Here is a 26,069-nt window from a genome sequence, read left to right as displayed (position 1 = left end):
GTTTTCATACTTGTAGTATCACACGGCAGTATCGCAGCATACCAGGAGACATGGTGGTCTAGAGAATAAACAGATTTTACCATGGAAGAAAAAGGATAGATAAGGCAGTGGCTCATAACCCCAGAGCTACCCAAAGAGTACAGTGTGCAAAAACGGGCAGAAATATTTCGCACAGAAAGGGCAGAATAATCTTTTGCCAGCAGAATAACCCAGTAGCCTCCAGGAATGTTACTCACAATGTTAATCACCGCAGAGTCGAGGATGAAAGCTGAGGTCCTTTTGTGCTGTGCAGCATAAAACCATGGACCAGCCCATGCAAAAACATCTGTCATTCATTTGGACAGATAAGGCAAAGGCAACACAAATCTCACAGAGAAAGGGAACTGCACAATGGTAGTAGTTATTCTAGCTCTATAGTTGAGAAACAGGTTTAGATCAGAATGAAATGAACACAGTGTAAAGAAACTAAGGCAATACTGCAAGGATAATTTTAATGAAACACTGTAATTGAAGAAAACCTGGAAAGTTCTAAGGCAGTTGTAGGAAATAAAGCCAGGAAGGCCTTAGAATACAGATGTAAATGAGTCATTTGGCAAATTTAAGGAAGTTCAGATTGAAAAGCTGAAAAGAATTCCACAATCCAACCACCTTCAGGATTTGTTTGAATTTCTTGTATCTATTTAGCTGTTGCAGTTCTTTAAACTCTCCTAAACCCAAGATGACCTTTAAAAAAAACCAAAAAAACAGCACAACTCGAAAAATTTGCCAGCACATACAAACATATTCTAAAACATGCTGTCCAGAACAAAGAGTCTTCAGAACAGGGCACCAAATAGTCTCTGTAATAAGCCATGAGCAATTAGTCTGCTGGGAAACAAATTAGCTCACTGCATTTCAGCACGGTGAAGGTGGCTGTCATGCCCCAGGGGTGATGTTAACCGTAGGGTCTTTTCCTGAGCAATGCCTACTGGAAACCCACCAGTTTGTACCTGCTAGTGGGAACTGAGAGAATTTCCAGGGCCTGGGAGGCAAAGCTTTGCAGTGGCTCGCTACAAACCACCAAAGTACTGCTTGTGCTCCCTTGAGATGCCCCAGAGAGCCTGAACCCTCTGGTCCACCAGCACATGCTCTCTTATTCTTCTCTGCTGCCTCTGAGTCTTCCCATTCCATCCAAAACTCCCCCAAAAAAAAAAAATCTGAGAAGAGAGATCTGTCACAGGATTTACAAACTGCTGTAGAAGCCTTAAAAATGTTGTGAACAACAAAGGTTACCATCTTACTTAAACAAAAAAGTAAACAGAGATGTAGCCCAAGAGAGATAAAGGAGGGACACAATCTGTGTGAAACAATCTCCATCCACACAAAAAGGCAGATGGAGAGAAAAGAAGAGCTCAGAGGGAAAAAATGGGGGAAGGAGGGAAATGATTGCCTTGCATGTGTGAGAAAACAGCCCAGGACTATGGCACAGAACAAACCCTGGGAGACAAGACAGAGAACAAGTATCTCCTTCCCTAGCACTGCAGTGAAAGGCAGCGTTATGAAGTCAGAATATTGAAGAGTTGATACTTGGCTTTCACAATCAAGACAAGTCTCCAGAATCTTCTAGCAGCAGATGAAATGAAGAGATTGATGCCAGGTATATTCAGAATTTTGCACTTGGCTAATTGTATGCTTTGTTTTGTAGCTATTTTCAAGCTACTGATCAAGAGTTTCAATTGTGATTTGCTGGAGAAATCAGGTTGTTTTTTTAAAATTTTGTTTAATGGTCTGACATGAAGAGGGTGCACTGTAATCCACAAAGAAAATCCAAACCAAACCCAAAATAAAATGTAGCAGACAAACCCTCTCAACTGGAAGAAATTTGGAAACCTCCCCTCCTGTGTGTCTAACTCTCTAGCTGACATGCCAGGTCTTGGGTATTAAAAGAAACACCTCAGTAGCAGCTGAAAGTTTGTGCTATGCTAAAATATAACTTCAAGAAGCAAGAGATTCCCACAACTCCAGAAAAGTCTCAAGTGTTTAACACTGATTTTCCCACTTATTTTTTTACTTCTTAGCTGCAGTGGCCACTGTGAATAAGCTGTTGAGGGCTCCTCCTCAGCTGGATGTCTGGGATACTTAGGGTTACTCTCCCCACCAAGGAAGAGGGGTTTGTCATTGATGGCTGCTCCAAGTTCTCCAGATTCAGACAACTCAAATTATTACTCAGTTTACCAACTGCAGCCAACAGTGCCTGTGAAACTTCTAAACAGGCCAATCAACTTGTTGAATACTCTTAGATCTAGCTGTAGGAACTTTTTCCTCTTCCCTCAAGCACCTCTCTCTGACTCCCAGTGGGCTTTCTGCATCTTCAGGGAGCATAATTTCTTTAGAATAGCTAAAGACAGGATTATCTCAGAATAAACTGCCCTCCTGGTATCACTTTATTTGAATTACTGGATCTTCTGTTTAACATAAGACAACATTCAAGTATTTTGAGATCTTAACTGAATAAAGACAGTTCTGTCAGTGAAAATATTTACAGTAACCTCACTAATTGAGACTGATTCCAGCTTCCTGAATCTCATTATGGTAAACTGGGCATTGCTGTGAAAGGGAAACAAAGAGGAGATGAATTAAAACAAACATACAGAAACCCAAACAACTGCTTCGAGTGATGTTAATCATTACAAAAAACCTGTCAAAAACATCCCTCTGACTGGCATCTGTCAAAACATCTCAGTAGTTCATTATCACACAGCCACTGTTTAGATGGAGACAGAGATCAGTCAGCACTGCACATCTCGCACAGCTCTGAATTTCTACATGAATTATTCTGTATCTTAGAGCACTCCAGACATGGCTTATTTCATAGGATTTCTCTGCTCTTTCTCCTGGACTGCCTGGAACCATCATCATTCCCATATCCTCAGAGAAGGTGTGGTGCCTGGCAGCTAATTGCACAGAATGAAGTGCTGTTTCCCCTCCATGTTTTCTGTCCAAGGACCCACAAGAGATGGCAAAACACTGTAAATTAAGTCCTTTTAATATAAAGAGAAAAAACCCACCCAAACTATTAGCCCTGTTTTTTTACATTTCCTGTTTGGACATGGTTTAGGAGTCCTCCAGCTGTTCCAAATCCTAGCAATGCAGTACTGAAGAATGAAGAATCTGCTTCCCAGAGAAGCGATAGAGATCAGCATTTCAAACCCACACCCTCCATTAGCAGCAGGTGCCAGAGCTGGGAGAATGAAGCAGAACAGTTCCTTCTTTACTTTTAGAAAATACATGATGACTACTTCCCTGCTAAAATACCTTCCTTACTGAGCACAGGTGGAATTTTTGGCTGAGCAGGACAGATCTTCCACCAGGCTACTATGGCAGAGCAAGAGCAGCTACTTCTTTACAGATGAGTCTACTCAGACAAGTTTCTTCACCCTTGACAGATGAGGAAACCCCTATGTGAAATGAACAGTCACAGAGCAAAAGTAAACAAGCCTAGTGTTTATAAACTGTTTGGTATCCTGTTGTTCCATAAATAGTTATTATTACCCAGGAGATCAGATGTGCCTTAAGGAGAAGAAATGCCTGGTACATGTACTGACAAAAATCCCCAACAAGGGAAAAAAAAAAAACGGAGAAATGTTGTGGTTTCCTTATTTTAGTTTTCTTTCCTTAAACCAGAACCTGTAAGCATATTTTGCCTCCTTCAAATTCTGGACATCCTTTCTCAGACGTTCCAAGAACAGCAGGAATAAGTCAGCAATGGCAGACTGAGAGCTGGCCTGTTTAATCAGACCCTCGGGACCAGCATCTTCCTCTGCAGATGCCTAAACTCCACAGACGCTGTTTAAGAAACAAATCAAAAGCAAAGAAAGCTGGCCGCCACCAGTTCTAAGAAGTTGCTTTTTTTTGCTACAGGTTTCACTAAAACTATCTGGAGTTGTATACTGTATCCATGCATGAGGTTACACATTTACAAACAAATTGTTAAAACATAAACACAACTCCCAGGACAGAGATATGCTGTGCTACTCATCCCTAATTCACTGCCTGGTAAAGCAGCTGGTGTGGCTTTGAACATCCCTGAGGCCATTCCAAAGCTGGTGTTTTCTTTCCAAACTGGAGGCAAGACACTCTCACCACAACAGCTGCCATCCAGTGGACTTGCTCCTGCTGCAGGCCAGCCCAGGATAGCACATCATGGAGCCCAGGGATGGCTTCAGGGACAGGGAAACTCATTCTGTCACAAACAGCTTTCTCTTGCTCTTCAGTTCTAGGTGACTTAACACTACTCCACTTTTCCTAAAGCATTCAGAGGAACTGCTTGTATTTAGAACAGCTCAGCCATGGGCCAATTTTCACTCTCAGTGTAAACTGTCTGCAGGGAAAAAGAACAAAAAAAAAAAAAAAGGGGGCAAAAAGATCCAAGCCCAGAAACAAACATTTCTGGTGGCTAACAGAACATCACCTTCCATTAAAGGCAGCAGAGACTGAGTCTTATTAACAGAGGCAAGCCCAAAGCAAATCAGATGCACAGACATTTTCATCTAGGAGTAAAATCATTGTGGTTTTGTGCACTGGCATAGTTATATATTCTTCTGGTTGCAGGTGTGCCAAGATCTCACAGCATGTCACACATATTTTGATCTGTTTCATTACAAGATAAATTAACTAACTTCTCAGCAATCTCTTTATCATACTGATATCACCAGTGTAAACATGAACCTAGGCTGGCACAGCTGATAAATAGATAAGAAACATGCTAAAATTGGTGTGATACAAATACCAGTTTAGAAAGGGGAGACCACATAAACTTCAAATCTTCTTTTCTCTATTCCAAGAACTGTACAAGCTGTGTTACTTGAAACTTATATAATCCTGAAGCTTACATCAGTCATTTAAGCTTGAAAGAAGAGCAAGCTAGCATGACAGATGCAAAGATTTTCAGAAGAATCACAATTAAACATTTCTCTAGAAAGTTGGACAAGGTGTTTCTGGTTTTCAAGCTGGACACTGGAGTAAGCTACAGCCCTGACTTGCACAAAGGAAGTTCCTGTGCAAGTAACTGAAAGTGGTTCAGGAGAAAAAGGACACAATCATTCTTAAATGTACAGCAGATTACACAAAAAGGAAACAACTTTTACTGAATGCATGAATCTCCAGCATTTAGCAAGACAGAAGCAGAATAAGAACCCACAGTGAGTAATACAAGTGAAATCTGCTATCCCATTGCGCTGCAATGTGTGGCAATGCCCTCACCCTGGTTTTCAGCATTACGTTTACTTTGGGTTGGGTAAACTTGGGAACCGACAGGAACTTCACCAAGCTACTGTGATCCCTGCTACTACTGCAACAGTTACAGCACTGCTATGGGAGTATTTAGCAACTCATTTATGGATTTTATTTTGCTGCATACTTAGCTCAGAACTGTAGTAAAGGTACCAAGAAAATAGTTGCCAAAGGAGCTTTTGCTGTTCTCTCTGTGCTGGAGTCAGATTATCTGAACTCAGATTGTTCATTAGCTGAACAATGTTCTCAAGTGACTTTTCAAATTGCTACAAAGAGAATTTATAATCCTTTCAGTTTTTACCTTCGTTTGCCTAATGTAGAATTGGAGGGTTCCCCAGACTATTTCTAATTTGGTCTAATAATCTTGCATAAATTATCAGGCTGCCTTTTCATCCATATTCTTAGCCAAAGTACACTGGCTCAGTGACAGCATTTGCATGCACTGACACTCCTGAAATGTTTCAATAATAGAACAAAGTGAGCAGTAATAGAGGAAAGGGAAAGATAGAAGAGGAAAATAATTTGACTTGAAATCTACCCAAAGATAGGAAATGTGATGAAAGCCACCAGCAGGGAGTTCAGAAGGAACAATTATCCACTCTTGAACATAATGCAGAAAACTTGAAGGAAGCTGCACACTTTTCTACAGCAAGAAGAAATCACCAGTGACATACAGAGTCTCAAAGATACCAAGGAACTTGTTGGGGCTCTGGGGAGATGGTGGTCTGAACCAATAAATATGAACCTTCAGAAAGTCAAAGTCAGAGTTTTAATCAAAAGAGATAAAAATAATTTCTTATGGGAATGTGAGGAAGAGAAAGAAGGTAAGACTTGTATATCAAAACTACATTGATATTACAGCTTAACCTTCCAGGCTCACTGATACTTTTCATTTCTTGCATTCCATGCTCACTGATATCTCCCTTCATTCAGATGGATTTAGATCCTCAAACAATCTTTCCTGCAAGATTTTCCTGGAAGTCAAACATTCTTACTGGTATAACTTCAAGAGCAGATGGGCCACAGCAACAGAGCCCAAACACACATGCACAATATAATATGCTCATTTGGTGGCATGAATTATGTTTATTGCTTCTATTACAATCTTGCATGCTCACGCAAATATGGTTATTTATTTGTACAATTGCAAAGCTGTCCTTCCTTTTTTTTTTTTGTTAATAGTCCACAATTTAGAAATAACTTAAGTATTCCTCAAAACAACAACAATAAGGGGAAAAAAAAAAAACACCACACAAGAAAACCAAAAAACAAACCACCCTCAAAACAACCAAAGCTGTCTTGCTCGCATTCTAACATATGATGCAAGATACTCATATTAAAGCAAGAACCCATATGCTCTGCATCATTTTTGAAGCCAGAAAGGCACATACTCAGTAAAGTCCCTGTGTCCATGTTCCAGTTTTCATTTTATAGTCTCACTTAGTTCCAAAGTCATGAAAAAGACTCTGAAGACATACTTTTCAGTCACAAAGCCTGCACATCACATGGATTCACATACTTCTTTTTGAACTCTTGAGAGAGGTCAAACATGATTTTAGCACCAAAAATGGCTCTGATACAGAATCTACTGTCATGATCAGCATGTGGGAATTGCACGTATTACTATACACAGTTGTTTAAAGGTTAAAAAATCAACACAGACTAGAAAGAACAACCTACATGAACTGAAGGTGAAACCATACTTGTGCTCCTGAGCATCAGCTCCCCACATCCCTGTCCTGGTGCCCAGGCTGCTGACCGAGTTTTTGCAGTGCCATCACCTTAGCTCTTCAATTCTCAAGCTGCACCCTTGGCAGGGTTTGTATGATGATATGGTAATTTCATAAACTGAATCCGTGAACCGGTCTGGATTAAAAATAATCTTGCACAAAATGAGTAGAAGGATGGGGGAGGGAAAACTCATGTTCAGCTATAAGGATTACTTTACTTACCCAGTTCATGTCACTGTGCACAGGCAGCTCTGCTCACTCAGGTAATGGAGCAGAACAAACTCCTTATGCACACAGTGGGGATGCAGAAACAAACCCAGAGCCTCTTCTTTTTCTTTTTTGCATCTACTCTTACATTATGCCATGTCTACTTCAACCTGACTGCAGCAGCATGCACAACACCAGAAGTGAGGCAATGAGCTGCTGCCATTGAATTTTGTTTTGAAGTACGAGCTCCAGCTGGTCAATCAGTGCATGAATTTCAGAGCTAGCAGTGAAGTTATGTGTCAGGTTTCATCTGCTCCTCTCTGGAATTACATTCCCAAGCACTGTTCTCTACAATAGAAAATGAAAGCAGGGAATCTGCCACAGAGAAGTTAAGTTATATGACCACACTTCAAACAAAGCTTTAGTTACCCCCACTGCAGTACCAGAGGTTTGCAACGCTCTGGACATGAGTTAATAAATGCTGCTTCTTAATCTCAGCTTCCAGCTACAGACAATGCAGGTGCAAAGGACTGAAGCAGTCAAGGTGGTGTGAAGGGCAATCCAATTGACCCAGTAATAAATAGGAACAAGAGCTCAGACAACAATCCTAGTTTGAACATTAAAAGCAAATGTCTCTTAACAGACTGTGCTGTATATTCATTAGAGCCAGCCTCCGCAAAAATATTTTGTGAGATAACATACCTGTCACCTTTAGGCGGAAGTAGGAGAGATTTAAATATCTCAAATGAGTCCATGACAATAATACAAACATAGAAATTTTACCTGTTGTATACTCTGACCGTAACTGTCATTCAAAATCAACAATAATACATATTTTTTAAAATCATTCTTTTAGTAACTGCTTTCAAATTATATCTAATACCTGACACACTAAGTGCAGAGGTGGAAAAGCTGAGAAAGATTTTCCAGAACCAATATATAAAGGAGAAAAAAGGCACCACTCATAAAACTCACAAGGAAAGAAAGGTAGGGAAGTGCAAAATATTCCCTTTGCCAGTAGTGACAGTGGAACAGCAGCTGACTGCATGGGAAGATGTGTTACTGGAAAAGACACAGAGTTCTGCGTGGGGAGGTGCTACCCAGACACCAGAAGTGATTTGAGAGGGTGTGTGTTTTGGCTTGCATGTTTGTTTAGCCTGGGATTTACAAAACACAGAATAAGGAGGTGACAGGAGGTAAGGGTGAGCAGCAGCAGGCTTCAATCCCCTGGCATGGCACGGGCCAGGCATTTAACAGCCTGGAGCTTGGAGAAGTGGAAAACCCTGACAGCTTAACTGACCAGGGTGCCAACAACTTCTCTTCTAGCTTTTCTTTCCCTTCCTGCAAGTCTTGAACTCTTTTAGCTACAGTTAACCAAGAAAATGAAGGAAATGGATGATGTTCAGTACTGCCTAGAAGAAAATACACCTGCATCAACTTGTCCCTTCAAATTCAAACCTCAATAATGCAACAATGATATTTTCCCCAAACACTCTTTTGGGCACTGGCACCTACGAAGTTCCTTCCAGAGCTGTGATTACAGCAGTCACTGGGACTCCAAATGTAACTGTGAGCTCTGAAACCATCTCTGTCACCATCACACACTATTCCTGAATGAATGCACAGGCACAGAACAAGAGATTTAAAGAAGGGACAGGGATTTGAGTACTCCCCATTCCCAGAACAGCATCAATTCTGTTTTGAAGGAAAGCAGAAAACTCTTACAGTAGTGTTTGGGACACAGGGACCCTGACTTCAGTGGAAGTCTTGAGATGTGTCTACTCTTCGTTGAACACAAGCTGCTTTCATAGCTCACATTAACAAAATGAACCACCTCGGTGTGTTTCAAAATGAGATGTACATTAAACTTTGAAGACAAAAACCCCCTACTATCAATAACTAATTCAGCATATATATATACATATATATATATATATATATATATATATATATATATATGTATATATATACACACACACACACAATGCAGCAGATGCACCACACTACAGTCAGGCAACAGTTTTGAATCCCTGTCGCAATCCTCAGTGGCACATTAATTATCCAGCCTATTTCTTCATGAGCTCTCAGGAGCCACATGAAGCTGCCATCCTTTGCCTTCCTCTGCTCTCCTTAAATAGTTAATCACAGAGGAAGCAGCCATCACCTGCACTGACAGCCCCCAAGCACTGAGCTCATGTTCTGTCACTTCAGTACAAGCCCATGCTGGGTATGGCAGTAATTCATGAGGCATGGAGACAGTCAGACATGCATAAAGTCAGTTTCAAGCAGAGGGTTAAAAAATTCTCTTTCTGGAATATTTTTTTTCTGCATATCTAAACAACAAAGCAGAAATGTGTGGGATGGACAGATGCTATTGTGTGCTTGTTATAAGAAGCACAGCTTCCTGAAAGGAGATATGGAAATGAATGTGGGAATACTTAGGATCAGAAGACCACATTTTTAAATTATCCTGACTCCTACTAAAGCCCTTGCTGAAGCTCCAGTTCCACCCAAAGTCCCTATCCCCCACTTGCATATAAGAATGGGGTTTTTTCCTTAAAGCATAAAAACTGCAAAACCATATTTGTAAGAGAGAAATGGCAAAGAAATTTTTACCAAGCTCTGATGTGAAGGAGACAGGAGTCTACACTCCAAAGAAAGGCCTTCTGGTTCTGCCTCGTCTATATTCCCCTAGCCTGTGGAAGTGAAGAAAGGCACAGGAGTCTATGACCTACAAAATCAAGGGGGAACTAAACATCAGAAAAAAAACACCTACAGAAGAATAACTTCAGAGAAAGCCACTGAAATTTCTCTGGCTGGCATAAATCCGTGTCATGCAGTCTCTGCTGATGTGAAAGCTTTAAACATTTTGAACTTTATGTACAAAGAAGTAATTCAGCATGAAAATATAAACCCAAAAGACTTTACAGGAGAGCTGTTTATCGTCTGAGTGATGAGCAGGCTACAGTATTGAAAAATAAGAGGGGGAAAAATATAACTGTAAAGAAAATACCAATTGCTAATCAACAGAAGTTCACACCAGAATAATCAAACAAACCAAACTGATTTTATTTATGAATTGACTTTAAAAGGTTTGTGATTCCTATATGGCTATTTGTTAGCACCAATTGACTAGAAAATGCTTACAATGATATCTTTGGTGCAAAAATAGTCTTATGTATCTGAATAACAAATTATAAATTCACTCTTTTGGTCACAACACCAACAGATTTGTTGTATATTGAACTTCCCCATTCTCCCTTATTCTGAAATACTTTCAGATACTCTTTAAATAATTTTTTGCCATGTTCCCCTACCAAACACAGATACACAAGTCTGCAGGCTGCAGACATTCCCTCTCCATTTACCGCCTCCTCTAATTTTTAGTATTAGCTGCCAAATTACAAGAGCTTGTGGTTGGAAAATTGCAGCTGAGTATTGAGTAGCTGAACTGTCCCAGGCTGGCATGTCAGCCACAGACCGTGGGCAGAGGTCTCTTTTCTCATTTGATAAAGAATAGGGCATAGAAAGAGCTGTACACAGGCAGCATCGTTTCCAGAGCAAGGCCAGACACGCAGGAGACTGCAGTGTTACACTGCAAATACAAATTAGTGCCTTCTACAAAAAGGTCAAAGCATTAACTCCAGACTTGTAGGTGACCTCAGACCAACTAAAATAGTGTAATTCACTGAACATAGTAGTCTAATTCACTGACCTACTGATGCCATTTTACCAAACACACTTGCCATTTTCTTCATATCATTCTGAAACCAGTAACCTCACTTCAGGCACTTTGAGCCTGCTGTTGGGAGATTTGCAAGAGGCAGAGCCTTATTGTCCTGGAAAGTGAAAAATTAGATAGCTCCTTCACTTAGAGTGAACAGCAGACGTAGCCCAGCTGGCCAGACCTTACACCGAGATGCAGTACTGAGATCATGCACCCATTTCTCTTGGTGTGGAGCCACTGTCATGACTCAGATTACAGGATGTTTTTCTGAAACTATGTCACTCTGCCTTTAAGGCATAATCATTAAAAAACCCAGAAAAGAAAGGCACGGGTGCAAGGGATTAGACCAGACATCCATTTTGCCCAACACCTGATGTCTGTGTCCATGGGGCAACACTCCAGTAAAAAGCCTAAGAAACAGGGACTACATCAAGCTACATGCTGCCCTCAACATCTATTTAGGATGCAACTTAGAGAGTTACATACCTGAATACTTAAGAGTATATTTTATTTTTTTTTTAATCTTTTGCCCACTATGGACCCCATTCCCAGAAAAATACAACTGGAAATAGCACTTACCTTTATTTATTTTAAACCTGGAGCAGAATATTCGTATTTAGTATCTCCAAATCTTGCCAAACTACATCATTCACTATGTTATACAGGCTTGTGAACACCCTCTGCTTGCTCAGAGTATAACTAAGGCACAACTAAGTCCACCACACACCACAAACTGTCAGATCAGTCTTCTCCACAAACACTCTCTTATCTCTATCAGAACTGAATCTGGCCTGCCATTTCCTTGCCCCACCACTTACCACTGTGAGATCCCCCTGACATTCCTCACAATCAGCTTTTGGTCTTACCACCTGGAAAAATGTGTTAGTGCTTTATTATTCATCCTCCATTCCAGGTAGTTTATGAGCACTTGGAACAGCAGAGATCCCAGCACACTTTCTTCCAGAAGACTCCAGGAGTAACATCCTTGTACTGTCCAATCTTCGTATTTTTTCCATACAGTTTCCACTATTTACCTAGTCACTATCTAATCACTACAGAAATACACCAGTTTAACTTTCCAAAAATATTTCAAACAGCAAATGTTTGGTTGTTTTTGGTTTTTCAGGCAGGGGTTTGTTTGCTTGGGGTTTTTTTCGTATGTGTGTATTATGGTTTTTTTTAAGAAATCCAGACATATTGCATTAGTTAAATCACCTTTATCAAATGCTGATCCAGTCATTGAAAAAACACAAGCTAATTTGCAGGGCAGAAGTTCCTGCTGGAGAAGACAACTTGTCTCCTCTCTATCTGTGAACAAACAGTAATTCTATTTTTTATTTTTAGGTTCTAAGAGGAGCCTCATACAGAAACCAGGCTTGCTCTTACCTTCCACTTTCCCAAAGAATCCCCCAGACCCTTCTTGAAAAGCCCAGCACGTTTACTGCTTTTCATTCTTCCATTCTAAGGCCAATTTAAGCAATGATTACACACAACCGTGTGTAACTCGGCAACTTCATCACCGAGTTCCTCACAAAGTGAGAACTTTTCCTAGCAATTCTTTGTGTTGGAATTCACTCCAAAACGTCAAGCTTCTGTCACATTCCCCCAGCCTGTCCCCTGGAAATGAAGGGTCCACATGGGAACTGTTCTGCAGTGAATAGCAATGCAAATAACTTCTCTGCTGCAGCTTTACCTTCCCTCAGCTCACATGTAATATTATGAACCTCTATCAGCTCATCGAGATCTCTGACAAGCTTTCTGCCTTTGACAGTTAGACAAAAAGCTTTATTATTTTTTTAATGTCTCTACAAAGTTGTTCCTCAACATTTTTTTTGCTCTACCTCATTATGGTTTATATTTAACTTGCCAAAGTTAATGCTCTTTCCTAGTCTCCTCATTTGGATACAACTTCTGCTTCAGAATGATGACTTATTTCTAGGAGTCGTGTTTACTTTACTGTTTAAGCAAGTCATTGTTCATTTTTGTGGCTTTTCTTCCATCCCTTATTTCCCCTCCCTTCTCACACTTTACCATTGAAATTGGACACAGTAGTCTAGAAATCTTGGATTATGATGTTTTGTATTTTAAGTCAGTGCTTCAAACAAAATTCTCAACTTTTTTTGTGCACATATGAAATAGTACTTAAGAAATGGTATTTTGTTGAGGTGACATGAAGATTTCTCTGTCTGTTTCCAAGACAGAGGTTTTTTTTCTATCTTGAAGGTAAAATCTGCATTTGTTCCTCCCAGATGTTTTATTTCATGTTGGATATAGTAACATATATTTTGTTGGACTGTGGCCATTTAAATCAGGCAATCTAGATTGTTCTCTAGAAACAACTGACCCTTTATTTAGTACTCAACAACCTAGGACTTTTTCCAGATAGGTTTATTGATGAAGGGATCAAACATTGCTAAAATGAGAGCTGATCAACTGAGGGCCTCGTTAAAGCAAACAAACAAAACAAACAAACAAACATGTATTTAGTCTTTCCTTACCATCAACCACACTTTGGTATTTCTCAGGCCATTGCTCTTTAATCCATCCAGCACTTGCTTATGCTTGCTGAAGTCTGAATTCTCATTTTTACCAGTAAAAAAGCACTTACCAGGAAGAGCTACATCCTCTGAGAAATATTTATTCTATTTCAACTATTTCCACCATATTTTGCCTATTTACTTTTTAAATTGCACTAAAAAGTCAGGAACCTTAAAGTGGGAAAACATTTATTCATTTTATTCCTGCTTGAAAACAGCCAAACCAACTTTATCCAAATATTAAAAACACCCAACAAAAACACACATTTTACCACAAAGACCGCACCTAAAAAATGTCAGTTGTGGACATGATGGTTTCCTAATGACACAATCATCTGAAAACAAAACCTAGAATAAAACAAATCATGCAGCTGGAATCTTTAAATGAACAGGCATGATAATTTGGCTTTAAGAGTTCTAAATAGATTGAATACCTGGCTTGGTAATATTAACTTTGCATAGTTCTCTGAGTACAAGGAAAGTTGCAGAAGAGAAAGAATTTTAAGTGCATCGTAATTTGTTTTCAGATCTACTGGTCAGCCATCCTTACAGCAGTACTCAGTAAAATAATGAAATGTCCAACACTGAATTCAGTTGGTAAAGAAATCAAAAACATCACAGGAAAAAATGTCAATATGTAAGTTTTAGGGTCCATGTTAAACAAGCACCTGAACATAAATACCTGGGGAGATGCTGTCTTTAAAATTGTGAATACAATTTTTCAATGTATGAACAAGACAACAACCTCTTGCTTCGACTAGAGACACGTTTGTACCTCTTTGCATGGAATTAGTTCAAAGCAGTCAACTACTGGGAGAAGGTGATTGAACAGAGATCTGTAAGCAGCTGCTGCGGGAGAGAATAAATATCACTTCAGATTCTAGGAGGCTAAAAACCTCCTTCTCAAAGCCAAAGTCTTTTTAAAATTAAAATAAGATTAATAGTTTTGTAATAATGAGTTCATCCTACTCTCTACTATTTACATTTAGTATGTATACAAACACAGATTTAAAAGCACTCACTTTCAGTTCTAGTATTTATATTCTATCCAGAGTTCCAAAATGCTCATAGAAGATAATACTGATAATTGTTTGGTTTACACTGGTGATGGAGAACTTCAGTGTTTTGTTTGGTTTTTAAGGCTTGTCTGTAGTATCTACTGGTTACAAGGCAATATTTTTTTTTATTTTAAAAAAGCTTCCAGTCACCATGCTTGTCAACAAAAACAAAGACAGAAGATACCACCAGTTTCAGGCTTGGCTTGAAGGCCATGATCAGTCAACCTAACCTTTAGATGCACAGGTCATGGAAATTCCCTCTTTAAAAGAAATAAAATACCTCTTTTGGAAAAGTGCCAGTTATGTTAAGAAGTCCGCAATCTCGTTTGCCAAATAGATCATTGCGCTAGAGCATCTCTTCCACGTGTACAAGAAGCCTGTACAATGGTCAAACAACCATTTGGTCAAATTTTCCATTCAATGCACCTCACTGAAATCCTTGAGCCTCAACAGATTAATGTTCCTGCCAATCTATCTTCTGAACTGTCTCCCAGCAATTCTATAAATTCCAGGCACCTGAGGGATGCTTTATCCTGTTCTCCCAAGAACAAAAAAACCCAAAATGAACTACAACAAAACACCACACTTTACTACCTGCTCTAGATAATTTAATTATGACCAAAGCTTCCTAAGCATTGCATCATCTGGTACTAGCAGTGAGCCTGACCACATGTTTGTATCATGCACTGACAACATAATTTGTTTTATTACCCAACACCCAGAAGTCTCTACTCTGAGCAAAGTCCTAGTCAGGCTGAAGTCAACTAAGCCATGCCACTGACCACTCAAATTGTCCAGAATTTCAACACTGGTCTCGACGTGAACCAATCAAGTGACACAGTAATGACACTTTTCAAGACAAACTGCCTATCACCCACCTTGAAGGATGAGAAGCCATTGGGGGAAGTGGGAAAAAAACTCCCACAGTGATTACTTACTTTGGGAAGATGACAGTCATGAGCGCTGATGCATAGCCTGGCTTGCACATTCCCTCAGAGAAATTGGCATACTTTGATGCCAGTTCTGGAGGCCTGTGAAAAAACAAGTATAGAATCAGAACTCTCCTGGCTATGAACTAGTTTTTGCAATCATCCAAGTAATTTTTCTCCTTATAGCTTTGCAGTAAACAGCTGCAGGGAGTAATTGCAAATACAGACCATTATTTATTTGTTGCACTATAGCGTCACAGAAGAACAACAAACTAAGGAAAGAGGTAAAGATATCTCAAATACCACTAAACCACTAGTTTTGCTGAAAGATTTTCATAGCTAGCAAGGTAAAGCTCATGGAAGAAAAATGTCAATAATCATTTTAGCCTTCAACCTTTCAAAAGGAAAAAAGACATAAACAGCGCTTTTCTCTGGCTATTTTTCTAAGTTATGATCAAAGTTAAAATTATAGAAAAGTATTATTTAGAAGATTACATAAAGATAGTTTCAGGAATTTGAAACAAAGCTTGAAGCAGTACTGGCAGGGTATCATCAAGGGATGAGTGCTTTCAGCATTTGGGAGAGATGACATTGCTGCTGCTTTGTTGAGGTGTGTCTTAATTCAGCTTGGCTAGTGACTCTCAGGCCAAATTTAGAACATGTGGGTGTTTTTTCATTCAGTTTCTGTACAGAAACAAGAGTAGCAACTCAATTAAAGATATTTCAGTCCAGCACATGCATTTACCATAGGTCTACTGAGTTACCTGAAAAAAACCATTTAATTTTGTGTCCCTATTCACCACCTGCAAAATTTTTACATTCATCCATTTCATTAAAGCATTACAAGGGTAATTAATTCACTTGTGCTTTCAAAGTAACATTAGATATCTTAGTGTCAGCCACAATATGAGGATTGCTAATATTCCTTCAAAGAACAACAAAAAAAGCATTTACAGTTCCACGCTCGACAGTCAGTGGAAGCTGCAAAGACTCCTCGATAACACTGCTCTTGCTGCACCATTATCAGCAACAGGCAAGTAATGAAAGGTTTCTTCCTCCAGTTCAACAGCAGCACTCAAATGAAGATGACAGTGCAGCTCCACAGAGTAGAATCACAAAATCAGTTCTGAAGAGCCTGTTATTATCCCAATCATGTTCTTTCCCAGGCATCACCATTATCCTTTAACCAGCAAACTACTACTAGGTGCAATGAATGTGGATTCAGAGTTTCAAAATTACATACAGGAAGGACAGTAACTCCATGCTGAACTGGGAGTAACTATTCTTCTTGTACTGGTCCTGCATTACCTCTCAAGAGGCCAGTAGCCAGTTCCAACTGGATGGACATTAGATGGAAAATTAATTTTACAGCTAGCTGCATAGAGTACAAAACCTCCTATAGCTCTTAAACTATAGGAAAATGGTCTCGCTGTATACCTAAGCCTGCAATTCTGAATATATAGATACATACAGAACCTCTGTGTCTCTTAAAGAATAAAATCTATTTCTGCTGAATAAAAATCTAAACCTTCAACAGCTGGAAGAGAAAATAAACTAGAGAAGATAAATAGTCACTTTAAGTATTTAATTTTGTAAGACCTTTCAAGCTAAAAAGTACCGTAAAAAGCTTAAGAACACGGATCCTATTTAATTCTTCCACAGATATCCTGCATGGTTATGGTCCAAATATGCAGTATTTTACTATCAAAATTCCTCATCTGTAGGATGGAAGAGCAATATATTTTGCCATTTACACTGTCAATTATTTACAACAAAGTAAATAGCTCTAAAGATATCTCTAAATATATGATAAAGACATGGAGAGAAAGACACAGGTGTAACATTATCCAGCACAATCCAAATCCATGAGTTTGGTTTCCATAGGTGATGATGTGATATCATAATACATTTTTTTAAATGAGAGAGATGAGAAAACATCTCAGAAATGAACATCCGAAATTATTTGCATGCTTATGCCAGTCAGGATCTTTTTATAAATGGGCACATGAAGGACTGAAAAAACAAAAGGTTTTAATGATGCTAAAGTATATTATATCCCCTTCTGACACAGTCAAAAGGGACAGCAGGATGTATTGGTCATAGCTTGTTGAATATATTCTTCAGATATGAGGACATGTGAGAAATTTTAACTTTTTTCAAGCAAACCTAAGCCTGGCAGAATTTTAATCTTTAGGCAACATACAGAAACCCCTAATACCAAAACGTCCAAAAACAAGTAGAAAGCAACTGGAATTTATCTGCAGCCACCACGGTAGTGAGTCATTGCTGGCAAACTTGTATAACTATTTCAACAGCAGGCCTGTCTCAAATGACCTCAGTGGTCACACAAAATATCTTGTGCCACAAACACAGGCATTTTTCTCTTTTCTGATTTAATGGTGCTTTCATTATCAAATTAGAACGTCACTCAGATGCCCATCATGGTGTTTCTGCACAAGAATAGCAGGCTGAGACCCTCCTGCATGTGAGCCCCCCCGCATGCCAATCACTGCATACTGATGGAGGGAGCTGTCAGTACAAACCCACAAAGACACTCAGAGCTGCTAAAGCCCCCAGGCCGAGCTGTTAACATTTCTCAGATGTGATGAAGTTCATGATCCAAAGTGCCAGAGGCAGAACAGTTCTCTAAGCCAACCATAGCTGCCATCTCATATCATTCAACATTTGCTCATCTCCTTTCTTTGTGCCGCATTTTGAGTCAGCAAGCTACAGAAAACTAGAAAGGGGCACTGTACATTTTAAATCCATATAGGGACATGTTCTATTTGTTCAATCTCTTTGAAACAGGCATTGCATGCTGTCACTGCCAACATGCTCATAATGATAAGCCCTAGCAGGTGTAACCCAGAGCAAATTTAGAGAAAGGCTGGGTACAGCCTTGCTGTTTACCTTCTGCTACCAGATGAAGCTATCCAAGTTAACATCATTTTAGATACGTACGTTTGCTTTTCGGGTATTTTTTCCTGCAAGATCCACAAATCTTGCAGAGATCAGTGTTCCATAAATCAGGGTGTAAAACATCCTGCACGAAACATCCGATAGAGAACTACACATCTTCCAAACTAATCCAACTTGGAAAAATCACACCCAGCTACTGTTTGTAACTACGTGGTCCCATAATAAAAGAACTGTACAGAACTGAAGTCTACAAATGAGCATCTCCTTTGCATTTGATGAGAATGTATCTACTACACTGCTGGCTATATACGTGCCTCTTTGACAATGCTTTCCAAATAGGAAAACCAAACACTTTTACTTTCTTAGTGCTTTAGAAGCTAGTAAACAGCTTCATCTCACTAGCCTCATTACTGTGCCTGGACCCCAAGGCCATCCTGACAAGGCAGCCAGCCAGGAGCATCATGACACTTATGACAGAAGGGTGCAAATGTCCTCTACATCTTCCAGGTCCAGATACATTATTCCAGCTCTTGATTCTCAAGCTCATGCTGGGCTGAGGTAGTTAAAAGCTAGTGGAGACAGCAGAAAAAATGTAATTAGATGACACTGCGGACCCTTTAAATTTTGCTCAGATTTTGTGCAGGAAAAACCCAGTAAAGTAAAAAATTTCTCCAGAATAAATGAGAAAAACAAGTCACAGTCAGTAACTGTAAACATCTGCTGTTTTAAAACAAGTGCCTGCATGAGGGTGAAGTTAAAGGGAAGTAATTGGCTTATTCCACTGAAGAGAAAATGCACTCTTGCCTTTTTTTCTGAATTTTCTCTTATGAGACCAGCACACATCCTGAATTCTTGATGATATTCTGTGGTTCTCTACACTGTTATATGGACATCAATCTCAACAAAAATTCACAATTTGGATAAGTTAAAAATCCAGCTGCTTTCAGAGGATTTAGAAAAAGTAACAAGACTTTTCCTTCTGCTTGCTTTTGGCAGATGTGTGTCTTCTTTTAATCTCAAATATGAAAACGTCACCATGGTTAATTCCTTCATCGTGTCCTGATCAGGGACAGCATGTCATCCTCATAGACTGGAATCTAAATCCTTTAAAAAAAAAATTAGTAATACAACACAGTGTTTAGATTACTAAAAAAATGGCCACAACTAAGCTCATGTAATTGAATATTACAAAATCTACTTGAAGAGACAGATTTTGCTGCTTTGCCTTTCACATGGAATTTAAATTGTGGCTTCTAAAAATCAAAAAACTTCATCTACTTGAGAACATCTTATTTGAGGACTGACATCTCTTCCTGTTACTCTTGCACACAAAATATATGAACTGACACATTTCTGAAACAAGGAAAAGGAGTCCTTGGCAATGTACTCGCTAGGCTGATCCTTCTCCTTGGGGTTTCTTTCTCTTCGGTTCACAATAACCTGAGTCTTCTGCCTACACAGCAGCTCTACAAAGCTTATGTCATGATACATGAAGAATGAATAGGAGATGGAATGAGAACATGAAATGAAGGCATATCAAACACAGTGAGGTATTATGGAACAATAATGAAATATTAGTATATAATTTGGCAGATCACTAAATCAAAGCAGTTAACGCTGAGACCCCATAGCTATATCCTGTAAGATTCAGAGCATTTTAATTTAGGTAGGACTCCCTGGATCAGATGTATCCACCATATACAGTCATGGCTCAGTGTTGGCCAAAGGACAATTTTGTAGACTTCTGGAATAAAACTTTCAGTTCAGTTTTCCTCAGATAAGCTCAGGACTACATTTCAATCAGCATACAGTAAGAACTAGTTATAAAATTTGCTTCAAAATTACAGGACTGCTAAAAAAAATACACTACTGAAGACACAAGCAGAATGGTTAGCATGTGCATTTATATGTATTTAATTTAATATCAAAAGGTCACAGATAATTGAATGGTATTTGTTTTATGCACTTACAGTCTAATAAATAAACAGCTTCCAGTCCTCCATATTCTTTTTCATAATATCATATATACTTGTAAAGCAACAAATTCCATTTCATGGGGAAATCCCCAGAAACAACTATAAACCGGCCCTCCCTTCCTGCCCAGCTGGCAAGGAATTCTATTAGAGGTGAAAAAGTAAGTGCCCTGTCAACTCTCCCCTTCACTACAGACTGCCAGGCTCACAGCAAATACAACCAGTTTACTTAAAGGCAGGGGAGGACACCTTCAGCAGGTTTGGTGATGCAGCTCCTCAGTTACTGCTACTCAGCCTTAGGAAGAGAAGTCATTTACATTCTCCTACAGGGCTGTCAATCCCATACGCCAGGGCACTGAAAAATGCATCTCCACCTCTGCCTTCATAAGTAGAGTCGTGACCATCATGTCACTCTGGTGGAATCTCCTTGAGTGGAAGACACCCCCGCAAAACCCTCCCCTGGGTACATGGCTGGAGATCCACATTCACCAGTGTGGGTTGGGAAACACTGAACTAGAATTTTAAGAAGCTCCAATTACAGTTCTTACAAGTTTGCAAACTTGGGTTCAAAGCATTACGCAGCCTGATCATTTGATATTTGCTATTTTCCAGCTGAGGAAAAGTAAACAAATGAAAGGAATGAGTAGATAGAAGAGGAAAAGCAAGATGCTTACACTGAAAAGATGGGAACTGCATCTATTGCCCTATAGCCAGCAAAATAAATGTAAACATTTTCCAATGTTACTCCAGTATGTAAGCAAATTCCCCAGGGAGGTTGCATGGCCAAATACAGGGAAAGATGATCCAAATGCCTGTTTCTAAAATGACATGATGAATGGTTAATTCTGCTTCTCTACCAAGAGCTGTGGCTTCTCATGAAATTAATTTACAATGATAATCAACACATAGTTCTATTCATTTATTTGGACTACTCAAGAACAGCAGCTGAAGAAGATTAGGTTACATTAAATTGGCCCAGGAAAACAAAGTTTTGAAGACATTCCACCAAAACCCACGACCTACCTTCACAGCCCTGAAGGAAGAGGTGACACAAAGCCAGTTCTACCCTTGGGAAGTGCAGGGCAGGCAGAGGGGCAGGGACAGCTCAGAGGAGTGACACTGCAATGCCACTCACCCTCAGAAATGCCATCTTTGCACAAACACACTGAAAGGGCTTCCACTCACAAAAAAGTAATGAGGAACCTACTTCCTTACTAAATTCCATTCCTGGTCTTTGCAATAGTAGAAATTAGACCACTAGGTAGAAGTAGTAATTTCAGATGAGTCTCAGACATGCTAAATACATCTGTAAGCGATTTCTCTACCAGAAATGAATAACTCATTGTACCATCCCTTATAGTTCCAAGGACCAAGACCCTGCCTGGAGCTTCTCAATTAATAATCTTTTATCAACGCCTAAAGAAGTGTAAGGATTCTTGTGGGAAAAAAAGAATAAAAAATTTAAAGACAGACAGTTTTTATTTGTTTAAGTAAGTAAATAAAGAAAAAAAATCCTGAGTTTAGCAAAAAACAGATTTAAAGGATGAAGATAAAAAATCCAACCAAAGTCCATGGCACATTTTGTATGTGACCTCATGCTGCATACTCCTCCAAGATTGAGTAATATCCCTGATCTCCCGATCTCCTTTGGTTTCTGTAAACTTTCCCTTTAAAAAAAAATCTGTTTTGGTTACATCTTACCTTCAAGACTAGTAACCCAGAGAAAAAGCAGACTTGTGTTCAAATAGACACAGATGAGGAGCAAAGAAAACAGTCCATTTCAGGTTTGCTTGTGTTTTTAAAGAAACATGGAAAGGAAAAAACAAATGGCTAGAATACCAATTATTAGACTAAACAAAAGGCATGAAATCCAGAAATTTTATTTTCACAGAAGGCAGCTGTTTACCAAAGGAAGAAAAAAAAATGAAGATGATTGCTCCCTGGGTTTTTGATTATTTACTAATCTTTGGACAAAAAATGTAGAACTTAATGATGAAATAACTTGCTGACAATCAACACAATTCCTCAATGTATATTACTAGACTTTTATCTATTCTAGTTTTCCTAAGTCCAAAATTACTGGGTTTCCAACCTCAGTGGTAAGTATCAGCATTCTGGTTTTACAGATAGGAGACAAGGATAACCTAATGGAGGAAAACCACACTGTTTGGAGATGGGATGTGTTAGGACTCAGTAGCCAATAAAAACTCTCTCAGCAGTCAGTTGGGATTCCTAGCTGAACTCCTTTTTCAAGAACCTTCTAAAGAATTTCTAAATGAACTCTGTTTCTCCAAAGCCAGAAATTATAGTGCTCCCTGATATTAGGCTATGTGATTCTCAAAATCTGCAGAAATTAAATGCTGTGATTAGCTATATAAATGCCTCTCAAAAACCACTGTAAGTGCAATGGCCATAAACAGTGAAGAAACGACAAGCTCAATAGGAAATAAAATGCTCACCTATCACATCATTTTTGCCAAACAAAGGAACAAAGGAAGATAAATTGCAGTGTCAAATTTTGTTGCTGTAACCCACAATTCTTCCTCACCAACCCTCATCTGTTACATCTACAAATAGGCAATGCTTTCTTCAGACAGGGAACAGGGTTTTTCTACTTGTAGTATAATGAACTCAGCAGTGTAGGTCCAGGAGAGACAAACAAGTGCTAAAGAGATGAGAATAAATAATTCAATCCATTTAGAAACCAGGAATCCTCTGCACAGGAATCAGTACATCTGAAAACAAAGATACTTCCCCAAAGCCTTTAGCTGTAGGGGGAAAAAAAAGGTCAACTAAGAATTCCTGGAGCAGCATAGCCAAAATTACAGTTGTATGTCTGTGGATAATATACTTTAGTAGATTTGAGTGTCAAAATCCAGAGCTTAGCAGTTCTAAATGCCAGATGAGAACATCAATCACACCAAATCTTCCTTCAGAAAAATGTAATTCATTTCACTGTAGAATGCACCAGGCTATGGACTCAGCATTTTGCTAGGTGTAGAGCACAGCAGAACGATATAGAAAATGTCAACCGTGATTTATTATTCACTATTTCCCATATCATTGAAACATCAAGCAAAATTACCCTGAAGATAATAAAACAGACAAAAGGAAGCACTTGTATAACACGCAGTTAATAAGCAGATTTCTTCACATCAGTATGTTATAGACACCAGATATATAAATGGGATCAAAAGCTATTAAGAGGTTTAACAGCATCCCAAACTTGGGAACCCTAAAGCTTCCTCCCCTCAGAAGCTGGACAGCAGACACTGGAGCAAGGACAGTGTCACACTTGTGTATTTTTCTCCTTCCCTAAACTAGGGGAGCATTTTGAGACAAGATATTGGAGCAGGTGAGTCTTTGGTCTGGCCATTTTTATTTTCCCACAAAATAAGTTCAGTGCTTTCTGTTGCAGTAGCAGATCTATTGCACAGACAGCTGGAAGACACCAAACCTTAGGGGAATAAACTCCACTTGGAAAGATCTCTCTCAGCAACTGACAGAGATGGAAATCTAACACGAACACTTCTCAACATCCTCCCTTTTCAGTTTCTTCAGTAACTTTCCAGTGCTAAGGGTGATAAAAGCTACCCTTTAAACTCTTCTTTGGAAGGTCTGGACAGCCTGGGAAAAAATAACAACTCTTCTAAACAAAAGAAAAAGCCAACTTGACATGGCAAGGGTGCTTCCCCCCCTCTCCAGACTGGACTGAAATTCAGAGAAAAAAACCACTGGTCAGTGAATAAAGTGCTCTAGATGGCATGCAGAGGTGACCTCACAATTGGGGAATGTGGTTTAACAGTAGTTTTACAAAATGCTGTATATAGTCATGAGGTTTTGAATATTCCTCACTCCTCTTTCTGAAGCAGTAGTCCAAAAAAGGCTGTCTCCACTGACCTCTATTAGAGACAGATGTCATGAATTCAAGCAGACATCAATTAATCTAGTAAGTACCACAATGAAACCTTAAGAAGAAGAATGCTACAGGCGGAAAAATGTTTCCTCCAGGAACTTTGCTGTAAAAACAGAGCACAACCCTATCCTGGAAGAACCCTGGCAGTTACTGTGACTAAAAGTGCCCTCACAAAACCAAACAAAATCCAAACTGCTTTAGGGAAAATAAAGAATAGCTGCAACCTTTAACAGTAAGAACAGCTGCAGAATCACTAAGATCAAAAAAGTCCTCCTGTTTACTCCATACATTGTTCTAGTGAATGTTCTTCTGCTAAGATAAATGCCTTTTTTTTTCTTCCTTGGCTTCAAAGAGCAGCTGTTTGTCTGAAAAGGCTGCCCAACCAACTGCCCAAACTGCCATAGGTAAGCACCATGAGTCAGAGAACTCAATGAAGTTTGTCTCAAAGAACTGTCAATAGTCCAATTAATCAGACTGTCCTTCATCTTGCATCATCATAACTTCACTGAACACCAGCCCTACATCAGGTGGTTATTCATGGCTCTGAGACAGGGAGAGGGAGAAATATTTTTCCAAATTGTTTGGTGAACAGGCTAAAGGAAAGCTCCAAGGCTGAGCCATAGGTTTCCCTTTTTAACAGGACAAATTCTATCCTCTCCTTGTTAATTCACCAAAATAGCAACACTTGACCAAAACATCTGAGCCAAGTTCCATGATGTTAAAATACAGCTTTGACTCCAGTACAGATCAAGAGTCCTGACTCAAAGAGTCCAGTTACACAACCACCTTTGGAAATTTCTGCCTTCAATGATATAAAAAGGGTCACTAAAAGAGGATGAAAAGGGACAGGAGGAAGGCAGCTGACATTTTGCAGCTGTACAGGACACCGCTCACAGTTTTAAGGTCTTCAAGATTAACTCTTTTAAGGAGCCAGGGGGAAGATATTTCTAAGTAGGAATTTAGAAGTCTGAAATCAACCAGAATTATCCAAACACATTCAATATGGAAATTTAAAACACTGTTTGTTGGCTTTTCAGTTTATTCTTTGATGAGTTGGAACAGATTGCATGGCAGACAAGGCAGGAACAGCACATATATGTTCTCAGTTTTCTGTCCCTCCCTTTGTGGTCCTGATTCTCATTTCTTAGAGCAGGAGTGGGGCTGCAAGCAGTATTAGCACCAGCATTTCTGCCTGTTTTCATTTCTACTGTGAACTGGGAAAGAATCACATAAGCTTCTTTGTAATGTTAGAGTAAAAAGTATTTCATTAAAATTAATTTAATTGCCTGGTTTTCTCAAAAGTAAATAGAGAAAAGCTCATCTCAGCCTCATAATTTAATTCAAACACCCATAACTTCAAAAACATCTTACAGCAACAACTGCTATATGACTCCTTCCCCAGCACATCACATCAGACACAGATGCCATTAACCTTCCTGCTGCAAAGCAGCCTTCATCATGTTTTGTGTATTGTACACACCATCACCTCTTCCACCAGTCCTAGTCAGGTCTGGGGTCCTTTGGAGTACTTCTCCAGTGCAGATTGCTCAAGGATGCTAGCAGCAACATCATGCTTCCTGAAGGAAAAAGCATATCCTAAATTTATCAACCTAATCAAAACTTACCTTGTCCTTCAGTCCTAGAACAACTAAAATACAGAGGTCTTTACTCATCACAATTTACTATCAGGTTTCCAGCCTTAAGACTGGGAACAGAACAAATAAGATAAAATATCCCAGAAGGAACAGGGTTCCTTCAGTCTCCTTCATTCCTCTCTTCTGCTACAGTTCTCAAGCACAACA

At 39.3% G+C, this 26,069-nt stretch overlaps 1 protein-coding gene across 19 annotated transcripts in view; it reads right to left on the bottom strand.

The window, feature by feature from the left end:
* Positions 1-26,069, bottom strand: part of ST3GAL3 (ST3 beta-galactoside alpha-2,3-sialyltransferase 3) — a 183,185-nt gene that overhangs the window by 94,219 nt on the left and 62,897 nt on the right. For 14 of the 19 annotated variants that reach the window (XM_068199117.1, XM_068199118.1, XM_068199125.1 and 11 more), the window contains one exon: positions 15,469-15,561. The exons of the other annotated variants lie outside the window; for them this stretch is intronic. In XM_068199117.1, the coding sequence (XP_068055218.1) occupies positions 15,469-15,561 (93 nt within the window). The remainder of the gene's footprint in view (positions 1-15,468; positions 15,562-26,069) is intronic. 19 annotated transcript variants of the gene reach the window in all.

Source organism: Anomalospiza imberbis, chromosome 9 (assembly GCF_031753505.1).
Source record: "Anomalospiza imberbis isolate Cuckoo-Finch-1a 21T00152 chromosome 9, ASM3175350v1, whole genome shotgun sequence".
NCBI lineage: Eukaryota > Metazoa > Chordata > Aves > Passeriformes > Viduidae > Anomalospiza > Anomalospiza imberbis.
The sequence above is the reverse complement of the archived record's forward strand: the minus strand, read 5'-3'. Positions and strand labels throughout refer to the sequence as shown.